The sequence below is a fragment of the Myotis lucifugus genome, unplaced genomic scaffold, assembly GCF_000147115.1.
Source record: "Myotis lucifugus unplaced genomic scaffold, Myoluc2.0 scaffold_431, whole genome shotgun sequence".
NCBI lineage: Eukaryota > Metazoa > Chordata > Mammalia > Chiroptera > Vespertilionidae > Myotis > Myotis lucifugus.
The window spans coordinates 737,296-755,412 of NW_005871479.1; the positions used below are offsets into that span (position 1 = coordinate 737,296).

Here is an 18,117-nt window from a genome sequence, read left to right on the forward strand (position 1 = left end):
GGAGCATTATGTGTCTGCGGCCTGATCTATTGTCTGGGAGTGTCTGGAGAGTGTTAATGCACTCTGCAGAGATTACCCTGCCTCTCTAATTGCTCCCACACTTCCTTAAAGGATTTAAACAGCCAGGAAGGTGACGCTCCTTGTCAATTTTTGTCTTCGGCCTGCCGTGGGAGTTTATCTGTCTGGCCGCTGAGACCACTAGATCAAGTCGCCCCGCCGGGATCAGCGGCGTCACCGCACGGAGGAGGGAGGCAGGAGGAGACGTTATTTACAGTTCCATGACGACTTGCTCTCGACATGCTTTGCATTCCGTGCTGGTGTTTACGTTGTGGAAACGGGGGCGTATCTGTGTTTGGAAGCGGGGGCCGGACAGAGCCCAAGGGTTCACGTTGACTTTCCATCGCGTTTGTTTTCATAGTCTTTTCTGAAGGCCCTGACGCCCAGTGTGGCATTTCGAGTTTCGGTTATTCTGGTTAAAGACTATGGGAAGAGCCCTGACCGGTTTGGCTCAGTGGATAGAGCGTCGGCCTGCAGACTGAAGGGTCCCGGGTTCGATTCCGGTCAAGGGCATGTACCTTGGTTGCGGGCACATCCCCAGTGGGGGGTGTGTAGGAGGCAGCTGATCGATGTTTCTCTCTCATCGATGTTTCTAACTCTCTATCTGTCTCCCTTCCTCTCTGTAAAAATCATATTTTTAAAAAAAAGACTTTGGGAAGAGTGGACTTGAAACACTTCCTCTATGCTGCCTCCCCCACCAATGTACACACACACACACACACACAGACACACTCACCGACTCACACATCCACCGACACACACACAGCCACTCCATTCTGAAATGTTGATCCTGAGTTAGGCATGTACAAGACTGACCCACATGTAGGATTTACTGACTTTGTCCAGATCATCCTTGTACATTTCAAATGTTGTGCAAACACGTTTTTTATAAAGCTCTCTTCTCACCTGGCCCGTGTGGCTCAGTGGTCGAGCGTCGACCTACGAACCAGGAGGTCACGGTTCGATTCCCACTCAGGGCACAGGCCCCGATTGTGGGCTCCATCCCCAGTGTGGGGCGTGCAGGAGGCAGCCCATCCATGATTCTCTCTCATCATCGATGTTTCTATCTCTCCCTCTCCCTTCTTCTCTGAAATCAATAAAAATATACTTAAAATAAAATAAAATAAAAAGCTCTTCTCTGTGTTAGAGGATGATTACTGGATCCTGAGTGTCCAGAGATGACACTGCAATTTTTTTGTTATTTTATTTCATTTGTGTTTTTTTCCCCCATTGATTTTCAGAAATGGAGACAGAGAGAAACATTGATGTGAGAGAGACACATCGATTGGTTGCCTCCCACACTCACCCCTACCAGGGCCAGGGATCGAGCCCGAAACCTAGGTACGTGCCCTTGACCGGAATTGAACCTGGGACCCTTCGGTTTGCGGGCCTATGCTCTATCCACTGAGCCACACCAGCAGAGGCGATGACAGTAATGTTATCAGACTCTGTATGTCTTATGTTGCTTTGATTATAACTGAGTATTTTCTAAATGAGACTGAAAAGCTTCAAGGAAGATTGTACCTATTCCTTTACCATGGCAGTTGGGGAATACTGGGGATCTGTACGTGTGAGAGAAGATATTGAATCCCTTTCAGTCTCAGTCTATGCTGCTGTAGAAATGAGGAGGCCAAGCCTGCATTTCGCCCTGAGAATTTTCTACCCACTGTGCACAGTTGCATCGTTGAGAGGTCTGAATTCCTCGCCCTTCTGGTGTTGCTCAGTGGTTAGCGTCAACCAATGAACCTGGAGGTGTCAGTTCGATTCCCGGTCCCAGGTTGCAGGCTCGGTCCCCAGTGTGTGGCGGGCAGGAGGTGTCCGATCTGTGATTCTCTTTCATCTTTGCTGTTTCTGTCTCTCTCTCCCTCTCCCTTCCTCTCTAAAATCAATAAAATATATATATGTATTTTAAAAAGAGGTATGAATTCCTCTACTTCTCATCGCTAATATGTGTGGCCTAGACTGGTTGCTCCAAAGGTTTCCTTAAACCAGCGGTCGCCAACCTTTCGGACCTCACGGACCATCATTGGTCCGAGGACCACCGGTTGGCGACCGCTGGCCTAGAGCCTGTAATATCATATTTATGTAGTTTGGGGAGGATTTCCTGTAATTCCAGATGGTAGTTGGAAAGATAGGTGTAGAAGGATTTTTTAAAACAAGAAATCCTTGCTCGGCCGGCGTGGCTCAGTGGTTGAGCATCCACCTATGAACCAAGAAGTCATGGTTTGATTCCCGGTCAGGACACATGCCCGGGTTGCGGGCTCGATCCCCAGTGTGGGGCCTGCAGGAGGCAGCCAATAGATGATTTTCTCTCATCATTGATATTTCTATCTCTCTCTCTCCCTTCCTCTCTGAAATCAATAAAAATATATTTTTTAAAAAAGAATTTCGTTTGCCCCATGGGATTTTCACACTTTTCAAATGATGCCACTGTATTTTATTCAAACTGTATAGAGCTGTCAGTGTATTCGTTACATGAATCTCCTGCAGCCCCTGAGCAGATGACAATTGCTAGAGGGGGGGTGGGGAGGGGGTGGGGGGCTGCAGGCGAGGGGGGACCCATTCGAACCCACATCTTCAGAAGCAAATTTCTCTCGCGTCTCCTGTTCCGGCCCCTGCGCGGACTGTCCCCTCGCTCTGCTTCCGCTGGCACGTTCCCTCACGCTGTCGGGCGCCGAGACGGGATGTCTCATCTGTATATAAAAATTAAAAATTCAAACAAAAATCTGGCCCACATGAAGAACAGGCCCTCTGGGCATATGGTTCATTATGCATATTCGTTTAATTACTAAGACACTTGGGATGGCTTCCCTGCCCTCACTTTCAACTCGCAAAGTCAGATCTCTTTGCACAGAAAATGGAGCGCAGCACTGTGTTCTGCAGGAGGGGTGGAAAAAAAAGAGAGAGCTTTTGAAGAAATTTTTGGAATTCACCAAAAGGAGACATGATTCTCAGGATGAGACGGATAGCAGCAGGGATTTCTCTCTCTTTTCCTCTCTCTTTTTGTCTCCTTCTCCCCCCCCCTCACCACCCCCCCTTATTTCTACCACTGCCCCCAAAGGCTAGTCTTATGGTGGTTAGTTTATATAAAAGTGGGCAGGGCAGGAATGCAAGAGTGTAGGTTTCGTGTATGTTTCTCCGCAGCCACTCAAGTCTCAGGGCGAAGCTACTTTCTTTGGCTGGAAAGGGACCCGCGATGGAAGTGTGACTTTAATTGATTTTTCAGGGCTAACAGGTGTGATAGCTCAGACTTGCCCCAGCCTCGTTGCCGCTCCTGATTTGGGGCGCCGCGTAGGAGAGCTTTATTAAAATAAACCGTTTCCTGGCCTCGCCGTTACCTGAACATCTGCCTCCTGGTTTTTCAAGGGCCTTTGCCAATATTTCCCCTCCGTGCCTACATGGATCGGATCCTAGAAAAAAAAAAAGTGGAGGGAGCCTCTCTTCTCTGCTTGTCATCAGATTCTTCATTTTGGGGGTTTACAATTAGACAGAAACGTTGTTGTTTCGGGAATTTCTTTCTGGTGGTGGTTGTTTTCACGTGGATTTCGGTTGCACATTTATTTTCATGGTGCAACAGATTTTTTGTTTTTGAACAGAACGGGCCAAAACTTGAACGGGTCGTTGCTGGGTTTGCATTTGAACTTTTATTCTGGTGATTCATTGATGGTTCAGGTGAGGGAGTGTTTGTGTGTGTGTGTGTGTGTGTGTGTGTGTGTGTGTGTATATATATATATATTTATTATTGATTTCAGAGAGGGAGGGAGAGGGAGCGAGAGAAACATCAATGATGAGAGAGAATCGTTGATTGATCAGCTCCCTCCTGCACACCTCCTACTGGGGATCGAGCCTGCAACCTGGGCATGTGCCCTTGACCGGAATCGAACCTGGGACCCTTCATCTGCAAGCCGACGCTCTATCCACTAAGCCAAACCAGCTAGGGCGAGAGAACACTTTTCTAGAATGTTCTGTGCACTTAGCAGACAATTAGAGCCCCATTGGACTTGTACCACGGAGGGTGCCTCCGGTGCCAACAATTCTGCTTCGGAAATGAGTGAGACACTTACTGGTACATTTAATGGAATTTTTTTTTTGTCTTGACCTCTTCAGGATACCCAGCTTTATGGGGAATAAATGTGTGAGGATTCTTTTCTCCCTTCCTCTAATCAGAGCAGAGAATTTGCTGATGGCTCTGGAAGATGTATTTACCCAAATCGGACTTTCAACTGCTCAATTACCAGCTTCTGCAAAAAACAAACAAACAAAAAAACACATAATGAGAAATTCATTGTCTGATCCTTGACCAGAAATTATGATCATTTTAGGAGGGAAAGAGCCAATAGTTGCAACATATTAGATGCCTTCTTTCTTCATTTCGTTTAGAGCTGTTCTACTTTTTCAACTAGCAGCTCTGCCTTGATGAGGGGTGTGGGTTTTTATTGGGTCATAGATGAGCGGTTGACTTTTCCCATTTACATAAAGTCATCAAGAAATGTAGAGGGTGGCCAGTTAGCACGATGCAAACCAGGGGGATTTTAAAATTTTTTTTGTATTCATTTGGATTTTTATTAGAGAGAGAGGAAGGCAGAGAGAGAGAGAGAGAAACATTGATGAGAGAGAATCATTGATTGGCTGCCTCCTGCGCCCCCCTACTGGGGATCGAGCCCACAACTGGTGCATGTGGCCTTACTGGGAATGGAACCGGTGACCTCATGGTGCATGGGAAGATACCCAACCCACTGCACCACACTGGCCGGGCAAACCATGGGATTTTAATAAACATTTCATATTCAAACGAGAATACAGATTATGTACTTAGGCAAGAAGCTTGTGTATAAATACAGATTAGAAGCGTTTTTTCCTGTTGTTTTTTCTTGAATCCTATCGTACATGCAAAAGGAGAAAGTAAAACCAGCAGAAACTCCATCCTTAAAGAATGCGGCCTGAAAGTCTCTAATTTGTTCTAAGTTGATAAGTTACATGAGTGACTTTTTCCCAGCACTTACAAGCTGGCAGCTGATAACCACAAGTTACCGTATTTCATCTTGTGGGACCACCTGTGAGTTTGAAAGGAAAGTAGGGCGTTAAGTCTGGAAATAATATGCCCGAGATGTCACTCCTGCCTTGTGACATAACTACCATGTGTTCTTTTCTTCTTTGTCCCACTAATCCGCGTGTTACTTGGAGGCAGGGCCGTGTCTTCGTGGCGTTCTTGTTTCCGGTGACCATGGCGGCATAGGCACTCGGGTTCAAACCCAAGCTCTCTCTAGAACTTTCTGTGGGAGGGTCCCAAGTCAGAGGCGGATAGAAATTGGGCAGGTGAATTGCGTAGCTTGTCTGATGTAGGCATTCCTGACCCATCATTTTGTTGGGGCCATCCAGCCTCAAAATTGGAAGATTTTAACATTTTTAAATTTATATATATATATTTGTTGTTGTTGTTGTTGTTGTTAATCCTCACCCAAAGATATTTTTCCATTGATTTTTGGAGAGTGGCAGGGAGGAGGAGGAGGAGAGAAAGAGAGAGAGAGAAACATCAATGTGAGAGAGACACACAGATTAGTTGCCTCCTGCACCTGCCCCAACCAGGGCCGGGGATCGAACCTGCAACCAAGGTACGTGCCCTTGACCGGAATCGAACCTGGGACCCTTCAGTCCGCAGGCCAGTGCTCTATCCACTGAGCCACACCAGCGAGGGTGACCATTTTAAGATTCTTAAAGAGACTTTGAAAATTGTAATGTTTTACCTGAAATACTTGGATTTTAAAATATTGGAAGCCAATTTAAAAAGTAATCCCCTCTCCAGTTAAAATAAGCCTTATGGTTGGCAAAATTTGGCGTGTGGCCGGCCTCTTGGAGACCGTGGGTGTTGCATACGACTGTCCCTCCGTTCTGGTACAATACATCTCGGAGCAGACAGCTGAATAGGTCAGATAGGGGATGGGGTTTCCAGGTACGGGCCATATCGGTCTGCTCCAGAGTGTACCTGGCCAATCGTTTCTTCCTCATTCTACCAGTTCTGCAACTGCATTAATCAGTGTGTGTGTGTGTGTGTGTGTGTGTACCTGTTTGTAACCGTTTCTAAAAGCTGCTGTAGTGAGAGTCCTGGATTTAATTTCCCGAAGTCATTGAGGAGGCATGGAAGATGGTTCCCATTCCGTGTTCTCAAGCCGTGATTTGGTCTTGTCTTCCCGTCAGGTGTTCCTGGTCACAGTGTGGAATTTTGAACTGTACATGATCCCCCTGGCCTTGCTGCTACTCTTTGCCTATAATTTCATCGAACCCACGAAGGGGAAGGCGGGCAGCACCCACGACTCCCAGGTAAGCCCAGATGCCAATAACTCTGATGTTTGACTCGAGACAAAGGTGTTAACAATGATAAGCCAGCACCGCCAGCACCACCACTAAATCATGGCCCAAGTCCATTTGGTTTGATCTGGAAGGATCCACCTTGTACATATGTCCATGTTATAGTAGAGATCTTTTCTATAGAAAAAAAATATATATATATTAATTTTTTAATTGATTTCCGAGAGGAAGGGAGAGGGAAAGAGAGATGGAAACATCAGTGATGAGAGAGAACCATTGATCGGCTGCCTCCTGCACACCCCACACTGGGGATCGATCCCACAATCCAGGCATGTGCCTTGACCAGGAATTGAATCATGACCTCCTAGTTCATAGGTTAATGCTCAACCACTGAGCCACCCTGGCTGGGCTAGAAATATATGTTTTTACTGATTTGAGAGAGAGAGGTAGGAAGAGGGAAAAAGAGAGAGAGAAACATCGATGATAGAGAAACATTGATCAGCTGCCTCCTGCATGCCCCATACCTGGGGATCAAGCCTGCAACCCGGGCATGTGCCCTGGACTTGGAATCGAACCGGCGACCTCTCGGTGCATGAGACGATGCTCAACCCACTGAGCCACACTGGCCAGGGCTGTAGTAGAGATCTTGTATCAGGTGTCATCTGGGGTCTTCTCTGTGTTTCTGAGTCTTGGGCTATTTCCTCAGAGTCCGGAGAGCCCTGTGGTGCTGGTCATCTGTCCTGTGCCAGCAGCACGTGTCCGCGGGCACCTCTGTGCTCCGTGAGGTTAAGGTGAAGAACATTGTCAGCCACGAGAGAAAAGTCCCTCCAGGGGACTCAGAGCATCTGGAGGCTGCCTCGGCCCCTCCACCCAGGCTCCCCATTCAGTGCTCACCTCCGGCCTGAAGGCTCAGGGGGTTCTCGGAGGCTTGCCGACTCCCAGGGAAAGCCCAGCCTGTGTGGGCATGCGTCCCTCTGTTCCTGTGCCCACGTTTCTGCTGTGATTCTCAGACTTGCCAGCAAGGCTTCCCCTCAGACACCGGCCTCCACACCCTGTCCTTCTTCCCCAGCTCTTCCCCCCTCGTTCTCTCCTTGCACACCAGGGATCTCTCCTCCCCCCGTCCACTCCCCCCCGTGAGCAGGAACCTGTATGTATTGGCTTCTTTTATGGTATAATCCTGGCATTCCAGGTTCAAAAACCCAGCAGTTTTTTAAACAAAATTCTAAGGCTTTGAGACTTGGTAACAGATCAGCGTCCCATTGGGTTGTTCTAGAGCAGCCGTGGGCAAACTACGGCCCGCTGGCCAGATCCGGCCCCATTTGAAATGAATAAAACTAAAAAAAAAAAAAAAGACCGTACCTGTTATGTAACGATGTTACTTTGAATTTATATCAGTCACACACACACTCCATTCATGCTTTTGTCCCGGCCCCCGGTCCAGTTTAAGAGCCCATTGTGCCCCTCGAGTCGAAAAGTTCGCCCCACCCCTGGTCTAGACTCAATAGGGGACTGTCTTTACATAGTTTTCCTTAGCATGTTCTCATGATTTAAAAAATCATCTCTGGCCCGGCTCGTGTGGCTCAGTGGTTGAGCGCAGACTCCTGAACCAGAAGGTCACAGTTCGATTCCCAGATAGAGGGCACGTTCATGCCCGGGTTGCAGGCTCCATCCCTCATAGGGGGCGTGCAGGAGGCAGCCAATCAATGATTCCCTCTCATCATTGATGTTTCTCTTTCTCTCCCCCTCCCTTCCTCTCTGCAATCAGTTAAAAAATAAAATAATAAATGAATAAATACTGCAGCGGTATGATTGAAATTTACCTGTTTAAGACAAGGTTTTAAAACGAATCTGAACCAACCTGTTCGCATCAGAGCCGGTGCTGGGAACCCCCAAACTAAAGCGGGGCGCCCTATAGTCCAGATCAAGGCCTTGTCTTCCCTCCCTCACCTGCTCCCCCACCCAAACCGGAAGCCCAAGGAGAACAGTGAAACCATAAAGAAACCTCTAACTTACTTTCGAGGCGGATGATATTTAGACTCACGCACTTCTACTGTCTAACGTTCCCGTAACGGCCCCCACGGAGCAGAGAAATCGCTGTCACAGTGAACCCCGCACAGACGGAGAGCGGTCCTCTCAGCCTTAACGTAGCGGCCGGTTCATCTGTCAGGAGAACAAAACTGTTTAGAGAAGGCTCAGCTCAGCAGTGCCGCCTGGAAGCTGGGTGCCTTCCAAGGCCGCTCGCCTCATGGCTGTATTTATCGCGAGGTTTTATGGAGATGAGGCGTGTTGTGTGCACTGTTGCCACGGCGCCCCTGAACTCTCAGAGCGTTCTCGTTAAGCGTGTTTTCGCATGTTGGATTTGAAAAAGACGACCGCTTAAATTCTGTAGACATTTTTTCTTTTTTTAAAAAATATATTTTATTGATTTTTTACAGAGAGGAAGGGAGAGAGAGAGTAAGAAACATCGATGAGAGAGAAACATCGATCAGCTGCCTCCTGCACATCTCCCACTGGGGATGTGCCCGCAACCCAGGTACATGCCCTTGACCGGAATCGAACCCGGGACCCTTCAGTCCGCAGGCCGACGCTCTATCCACTGAGCCAAACCGGTTTCGGCTTTCTTTTTTTCTTAATCCTCACCCTGGCAATATTTTTCCATTGATTTTTAGAGAGAGTGGAAGAGAGAGGGAGAGTCAGAGAGAAATATCGATGTGAGAGAGACACATTGATTGGTTGCCTCCTGCACACGCCCTGACCAGGGCCTGGGCCAGGGAGGAGCCAGCAACTGAGGTACATGCCTTTGACCGGAATCAAACCGGGACCCTTTGGTCCGCTGGCTGATGCTCTATCCACTGAGCAAAACCAGCTAGGGCTGTAGCCTTTTTTTTTCTTTTTTTCTTTTTTATTTCAGAGAGGAAGGAGAGGGAGAGAGAGATAGAAACATCAATGATGAGAGAGAATCACTGACCGGCTGCCTCCTGCACGCCCCCTACTGGGGATTGAGCCAGCAACCCGGGCATGTGCCCTTGATTAGAATCGAACCCGGGACCCTTCAGTCCACAGGCTGATGCTCTATCCACTGAGCCACACCAGCTAGGGCTGTAGACATTTTTCTTTTATGTGAATGAGTTTAGTTTGCCTTTGGTCATTTGAGCTGATATTTTATTAACTGATTGTGGGCCTTCCTTTCAGGAGAGCACGGAAGCCGATGACGAGGAGGATGAAGATGACAAGGTGAGTGTGTCCACGGAACCTCACGACAGGGAAGGGACATTCTTATTTATTTTATTTTATTTTTTTTTTGGTTAATCTTCACCTGAGGATATTTTTCCATTGATTTTTAGAGAGAGAGGAAAGGACAGGGAGAGACAGAGAGAAACATTGACGTGAAGAGACACAGCGATTGGTTGCCTCCTGCACGCACCCCATCAGGGCCGGGGAACCTGAAACCGAGGTACGTGCCCTTGACCGGAACCAAACCCAGGACCCTTCAGTCCGAGGGCCGATACTCTACCCATTGAGCCACACCAGCCAGGGCGGGACATTCATGTTTTCAGCAGATAGCTTCCTTCCAGGTTGTGTCAGATGCTTTTATGTTTTTGTACTATGGAGTAGCCAGCAGATTAATATTCTTATTTACAAAGGATATCCCTTTCTAAGATATACCTATTTGTTTCTTTTCATTCATTTGTAAAAAGGAGGATGAAAAGGGGCAAAATGTAAGAAATAATTGAAATAGTAGAAAAAGCATAGCTGTAGGCCCAGCCGGCGTGGCTCAGTGGTTGAGCATCAACCTACGAACCAGGAGGTCACGGTTCGATTCCCGGTCAGGGCACATGCCCGGGTTGTGGGCTCCATCCCCAGTAGGGCATGTGCAGGAGGCAGCTGATGCATGATTCTCTCTCATCATCGATGTTTCTATCTCTCTCTTCCTCTCTGAAATCAATCCAAATATATTACAAAGATAAACTAGCAGAGTGGGAGGGGGGCTGTCCTTGGCTGCGGGCGAAGGCGCGCTTCTCCGTGGCGTCTGGAAGGTCGCCGGAGGGTCGCCGGGGAAGTCACAAGTAAATCAAGTGACATTGCTCCTCCTTCAGGCTCCGGCCCGCGCGCTGCGGGGCGGCCACCCACTTCAGAGCTGTCACTTCCCCAGCTGTTGCTGGCAGCGCATGCAGCTCTCCGTCTGGGTACATCTGTCCTTTCCCTTCTCCTGGGAGAAGCTCTCAAAGCCGGTGCTTCTGTTGTCATTACGCTTTCAGACAAACCTTCTGGAATAAAATGAAAAAAAAAAAAGGGAAATGCCAAATGCAATGCTACTAGCTTAATGGACTTCAGTCCCCAGAACCTGTGGGTATGGGGGGCGGGGGAGGTGCTGGGAGAGACGCATGGTATAGCGTTTCGGATGCTTCAGGGGGAGGGGGAGACCTTAACAGTTAGAATCCAATATAAAATGCCCAGGAAATAGCAATGAATATAAAAACATGGGCTCCGTGACACAGAGGGCCTTCAGATGAAGCAAGAGAGGCAGATGGTTTTGCCCGTTTGTAGCACATTGAGGGGATTCCAGAGTAAACCTTAGTTGTGGTGTTAAAATGATCATTCGTAGCAACATAATGAAATCAAGTAGCAAAATATGTTTTTAAAGTAAATTGCCCTTTTTCAGAAACAAAGGTCACACAGATGCAACTTTCTTCTTTTTTAAAAAAAATATGTTTTATTGATTTTTTACAGAGAGGAAGAGAGAGGGATAGAGAGTTAGAAACATCGATGAGAGAGAAACATCGATCAGCTGCCTCTTGCACACCCCCCACTGGGGATGTGCCCGCAACCAAGGTACATGCCCTTGGCCGGAATCGAACCTGGGACCTTTCAGTCCACAGGCTGACGCTCTATCCACTGAGCCAAACCGGTCAAGGCACAACTGTCTTCTTGATGAATTGATGTTGAGTGGCTTCCGGGTGACGTAGCTCCTTGAACATTAGAAGTAGAGTTAGCCAAGCCAAAGTGCATGATGGGAAGGCTTCTCAAAGGAAACAGGTCTTTTTTTTTTTTTCATTAACATGTTTTTATTGATTTTTGGAGAGAGAGGAAGGGAGCGGGATAGAGAGATGGAAACATCCACGAAAGAGAAACATTATCAATGAGCTGCCTCCTGCATGGCACTGAGCCCACAGCCGGGCATCTGTCCTGACCTGGAATCGAACTGTGACCACCTGGTTCCTGGGTTGATGCTCAACCACTGAGCCACACCGGCCAGGCAGAAACACAGTTTTAAATGAAAATTTCCCTTTTAATGAAATTATTTTAAACCTGTACTGGGAACTAGCCTACATTTTTATTAACCAAGGCTTGAAAGTGAGGAAGATTTCTTTCCCGTTGGCCAACCCTTTTTAAATGAGCCACCCAGGGACGGGAAGGCAATGAGTGAGAAGTCGGTGGTCAGTAAACTAGAGGCAACAACCTCAGCCCTTGGACCACAGGCCATGGGTTGTCCAGGTCGAACCTTACTCTCCAGGGCTACCTCAGGGTCTGGAGGCAGAGCCATCGGGGCTGCGCTTCTAGCCTTTCCAGGCGAGGATGACTGAGCCGGAACCACAGCATCTACAGCAGCGGTTCTCAACCTGTGGGTCGCGACCCCTTTGGGGGTCGAACGACCCTTTCACAGGGGTCGCCTAAGACCATCGGAAAACACATAGATAATTACCTATTGTTTTTGGGATGAATCACTGTGCTTTCATGATGTTCAATGTGTCACAATGAAAATACATCCTGCATATCAGATATTTACATGACGATTCATAACAGTAGCAACATGACAGTGATGAAGTAGCAACGAAAATGATTTTATGGTTGGGGGTCACCACAACATGAGGAACTGTATGAAAGGGTCGCGGCGTTAGGAAGGTTGAGAACCACTGCTCTACAGGGATGAGCCGTGGAGCTATGGGGTCAGCCTGTCCCACACTGAGGGCCTTGGGATCCGTCTCCCCCCCATTGCTTCCTGGGCAGTTTGGTTCTTGAGATCCTTTGAGTGTAGTTGTAGTATCTCCAGAGGGACTTCATTTATTTATTTTTTAAATCTTTATTGTTGAAAGTATTACATCTGTCCCCTTCCCCGCCCCCCCACCCATTGACCTCATCTAGCCCACCTCCCACCCCAGGCCCTCTCCCCCCCACTTTCTGTGTCCACGGGTGATGCACATATGCATACAAGTTCTTTGGTTGATCTCTTCCCGCCTTCCCTTTGAGATTCCACAGGCTGTTCATGCTTCTATGTCTCTGGATCTATTTTGTTCATCACTTTATTTTGTTCATTAGATTCCACATCATAGGGCCTTTAATAGCCTCCGCACAGCCATGGTTGTTTTTGCTTCCTCAATTTCATATTCCTGTGAAATCTTCTAGAGCAGGGGTCCTCAAACTTTTTAAACAGGGGGCCAGTTCACTGTCCCTCAGACCGTTGGAGGGCCGGACTATAGTTTAAAAAAAAACTGAACAAATTCCTATGCACACAGCACATATCTTATTTTGAAGTAAAAAAACAAAACGGGAACAAATACAATATTTGTATTTGCATGTGGCCCGCGGGCCGTAGTTGGAGGACCCCTGTTCTAGAGGAATTCGTCTAAAATGAAAATGTAACTGTTTATGCCTCTTCTGCTTAACACAGCCAGTCTTTGGTGAGCCTGGTGAACATTCTAGTCCTCTTCCATATCTTCTCACTCTCACTTCTTTTTCTTAAAAAATATTTTAAAAAAATATTTTTATTGAGAGATAGAGACATCAATGATGAGAGAGAAACATGGATCGCTGCCTCCCGCACCCTCCCTACTGGGGATCGAGCCCGCAACCTGGGCATGTGCCCTTGACCGGGAATCAAACCGTGACCTGGTTCATAGGTCGACACTCAACCACTGAGTCACGCCAGCCGGGCTCACTCTCACTTCTTTAAGATATTTGTTCCAGAACTGGTTTGGCTCAGTGGATAGCATGTTGGCCTGTGGACTCAAGGGTCCCAGGTTCGATTCTGGTCAAGGGCATGTACCTTGGTTTCGGGCACATCCCCAGTGGGGGGCGTGCAGGAGGCGGCTGATCGATGTTTCTCTCTCATCGATGTTTCTAACTCTCTATCCCTCTCCCTTCCTCTCTGTAGAAAATCAATAAAACATATTGTAAAAAAAAGATATTTGTAACTAGGGGTATTTTCAACAGTAAGGCCTCCGGAGCACGCATCATTCGCACCCATATTACAATCCATTATTTCTCCTCCATGTATGTCAGCCTCCAGCGCTGAGATGTGCTCATAAAACTGCACGCACAGGCTGTATCACAGGGCGCGCTCACGCGGCCCTTCTGGCTCCTGGTGCGTGTTACACATGACAGACCACGCTTCTGGGAACTGTAACAGGAACTGTTTACAAATGGTAAACACAGGGTCGTTTCCTTCCACGCCAGAAGAAGAGAGGGAACTCCTTTCTCTCCAAACTATCCATCTTGCAAGTGACACCCCTTAATTGCCAGCACCCCCTTCCCACCAAATACCATCGCAGACGACTGGGGAGATGAAAGCGGGCCGGCCCCCGAGGCGCGGCTCTCTGGGGAGACGGACGCTTTCCCATGTTCCCGCCTGTCTCCCGTGCACAGACCAGGCCGAGGCCTGGGCTCTGTCATCCTTTTATTGTCTCCGTCGGGGATTGTTGTAAGATGACATCACCGTAGCCTCGTGCTCCCTCCTCATTGTTAAAAGTCCATGGAAGTGACTTGTATTAGAAACCGAATTGGACTCTACAATTTTGCCTCCCTTTCTTTTTATTTGTTAATCCTCACCCGAGGATATTTTCCCATTGATTTTTAGGGAGAGTGGAAGCGAGAGGGAAAGACTGAGAGAAACATGACTTGAGAGAAACACGTCGATGGGTTGCCTCCTGCATGAGCCCTGACCAGGGACCAGGGCCCGGGCCAGGGAGGAGCCTGCAACCGAGGTACGCACTCTTGATCAGAATCGAACCTGGGACCCTTCGGTCTGCAGGCCCCGATGCTCTATCCACTGAGCCAAACCGGGTAGGACTTGCCTTCCTTTCTTTTCTGAGCTTTCAGTGGTAACATAGGACTCTCAGGAAACTAGTTCTTTGGCTTTTTCCGAAACGGAATGTACCAACTAAACTTTGAAGAGAGGGACATTTTTTCTTCTTTCTTATACAGTGGGGCCTTGACTTACGAGTTTAATTCGTTCCGTGACGGAGCTCGTAACTCAAATTACTCCTATGTCAAATCAAAAAGTGAACGAGTGAGACACGTGATGCTGGGCTGATGTGGCGTTCACCGTGACGTTCGCCGCGCCAACCAGCGTGGGGGTATCTGAAGCTGGCTCGTAACCTGAATTTTAGCTCGCAACTCAAAGCAAAAAATCGGCCGAGAGACGGCTCGTATCTCAAAAAACTCGTTAGTCGGGACACTCGTAAGTCAAGGCCCCACTGTACCTGATGGGCCGTGGGAGAAATTGCTTGTCACAAGTAGAGTTTGCTGGGCACCCAGAACAGATCATGACTAAGTTCAGCCAACAGCCATCAGCCGGCATGTCCTATGTGTGTGAGATTCCTTATTTGTAGGGATGGATTACAATACAAATTGTATTACTTATTTGCACCATGAAGGCTCGTAATTGAAGCATGAACCAAAAAACTGTTGTGTAAAATGCTGCATTCCATACTTAGAAAAGGTCACGCAAAGCGATGATGTCTTGTTTTCATTGTGGAAGGTCTCAATACTTGCATTAGAGGTTCTTTCTTTTTCCAGCCCAAAAATTACTTACAGAGACTATTTCACACGTACTATTAATATCAGGAAGGAGAAATCATAAGGGCACAATTAATAATTTTTAAAAACCCTGCTTATTGCTATCGTAAAGAAACTGCACCCAGCTGCCTGCATTATGGGGTGGTTGGTTTGTAGTGTGGCTGTCACAATAGAACTTGAATGATCTGGTGGTTTTTGTTTTGTTTGTTTTTTAGGTTGATCAATGAGATCACAATTGCCTTATAGTGTTTAGGGGGAGAAAATTACCCTTTCATATTAATTATGGTTGAAAAACAGGTATAGATGTTTTCTTTTAAACAAATAAGGAATGTCCGATGAACTTTTGTTGATCAACTATGGAATGTTTTATATTGAAAGAGTGCAAATAAATACTATCCTATATAATAAAAGCCTAATATGCAAATCGACCGAATGGCAGAACAACCGGTCGCTATGATGCACACTGACCACTATGGGGGCAGATGCTCAAGGCAGGAGCTGCCCCCAGCAGGCCCCAGGCCAGCCATGGTGGGTGCTAGTGGGGGGGCCTCCAATCACCCTGTTGGTCGCCCTGCAGATCAGCCCTGATCGCCGGCCAGGCCTAGGAACCCCAGTACAATATATTTTCACTGGTTAGGTTGTGATCATTAAAATGTAAGTACTTTTAAACCATCAAAATCCATTTTTAAAATGATTTTCATCCTCCACACTAACTAGTTCACTCCTCACTACCCAGCCAGAGCCTTCTTAGAGAAAGAAGCAGGTGGCATATGAACTTTGAAGGACTTTTCCTTACAATCTGATAGTGAGAGTAGTCTTTTTTACGATTCCTTTGCTACTTAAGGATATCAAAACCACAGCAAGTTAGTTTGACTAGTGGTTTTTTTACACTAGGCACTCAGCAGTGGTATGTTAAGAAGATAACGTATGGTATTTTTATGAAAATAAAAAAAGTCGCCATGGCTGGTTTGGCTGAGCAGATAGAGCATTGGCCTGTGGCCTGAAGGTCCGATTGTGACCAGGTTCGATTCCGGTCAAGGGCACATGCCCAGGTTGCAGGCTCCATCCCCAGTAGGGGGCGTGCAGGAGGCAGCCAATCAATGTTTCTCTCTCATCATTGACGTTTCTATCTCTCCCTCTCCCTCTCTGAAATCAATAAAAATATATATATTTTTAAAAAGAAAATAAAAAAGTCAAAGACTACCTTTGAAAGATGAACAAGAATTGAATATCTTCCTACACATTTCAGGGCCTATGGGAACGATATTCAGGGCGTATTGTAGAGAGGACCTGCTCAGGGATGATTTTCAGGGGAATAAAGTAAATGGCCATTCTGATGTAACTGCTTTTAATTTGATTTAATATGAATTTTAGTGATGAAGTCATTTAATTGCCAGCATCTCTACCATACCAGCTTCGCTTTGAGACTTTAATATTAAAAATGGATTCCAGCCAATTCTTAATGATCGGTTTATGCATGTTCCGATGAGAAGGGATTGGCTTCCTTACTTCCTGCAGGCTTTTCCCTGACACGCCGACTAGCTCACATTTTTCCTTTTCAACACGAAACCTCTGTTCTCAAGTGTTTGGCCTCATTGCCTTGAGAAGTAACCCAGGAATGTTAATAATCTGACCTTTTGAGGCAGTATGCATCCTACTTCCTGTCAGGCTCACTAACCCTAGCACTTGCGGGTTTGCTTTGAAATTTCTACTGTAAGGATTATACCTGTTATCTTACTCCCAAATATTGTGAAATACGATATACCAGACGATAAATCAGATGGATTATCTATCCTTCTGTTAGCTAATGTGCACTGTCTAACAGAATACAGTCAGAGAGAGGCTCTGATTTTATAGAATACTAGAGGCCCGGTGCATGAAATTCGTGCACTCCAGGGTGGGGCTGGGGGGGAGTTCCCTCAGCCGGGATTGCAAGAGGGCACAGGCCAGGCCGAGGGAGCCCACTGGTGCATGATCGGGGTCAGGGAGGGACGTGGGAGGTTGGCCAGCTGGGGAGGGAATATGGGAGGGCTCCAGGGCGTGTCCGGCCCGTCTCACTCAGTCCTGATTGGCCAGACTCCAGCAGCAAGCTCACCTACCGGTTGGAGCGTCTGCCCCTGGTGGTCAGTGCACATCATAGTGAGAAGTTGAGTGGCCTTAGCATATCATTAGCATATTACGCTTTGATTGGTTGAATGGCCGACCGGACGACTGGACACTTAGCATATTAGGCTTTTATTATAAAGGATAACGAATCTAGATATTTAATTTCCCATTGATTAAAATTTTTACATCATGCTGATGTGGACTGCATTGGACATTGTATCTCCATTACCCACAGGTCATTGTTTTTCTGAGGGTAGTAGCTAGTCCTCTTGTCTATCCTCATGAAACCCCTTGTTTCAGTGTGATTTGCACTAAGTCCCAATTATCCAGTGAGTTTAGAAGCTAATTGATAATTTACAAGAAAGGTGGGGGGGGGCACCATTTTTTTCCTCAAGGGAAAGTAACGTAAGTAATAAATGACACAAGAGTAATAATTTAAAACAACATCATCTGCAGTAAGAATTAGTTCAGTATAATTAGATTTAAAAAATAATATTTGTAGAGTGTTTACAATTTCCAGGCTGTGTTTATATGTTTCAGCCCACTCAGCATTCAAAATAAACCATTAAATTAGCTACCTCCCCCATCTCCAAATGAATAAACCCGAATTAAGAGAAATGAACTTGAGCCCAGCCAGCGTGGTTGAGCGGCGACCTAGGAACCAGGAGGTCCTGGTTTGATTCCTGGTTGGGGCACATGCCCAGGTTGGGGGCTCCATCCCCAGTAGGGGGCGTGCAGGAGGCAGCTGATCCATGATTCTCTCTCATCATTGATGTTTCTATCTCTCTTTCTCTCCCTCTCCCTCCCTCTCTAAAATCAATAAAAACAAAACATGTTAGAACTTCTTATTGC

At 47.0% G+C, this 18,117-nt stretch overlaps 1 protein-coding gene across 10 annotated transcripts in view; it reads left to right on the top strand.

Annotated features, from left to right (window-relative positions):
- The window catches only part of MCTP2 (multiple C2 and transmembrane domain containing 2), a 110,032-nt gene that overhangs the window by 76,131 nt on the left and 15,784 nt on the right, over positions 1-18,117 (top strand). For all 10 annotated transcript variants that reach the window (XR_002826260.1, XM_023744150.1, XM_023744145.1 and 7 more), the window contains 2 exons: positions 6,253-6,375; positions 9,556-9,597. Coding sequence is in view for 9 of the 10 variants with exons in the window: in XM_023744150.1 (XP_023599918.1) it covers positions 6,253-6,375; positions 9,556-9,597 (165 nt within the window). In the remaining variant the exon portion in view is untranslated. The remainder of the gene's footprint in view (positions 1-6,252; positions 6,376-9,555; positions 9,598-18,117) is intronic.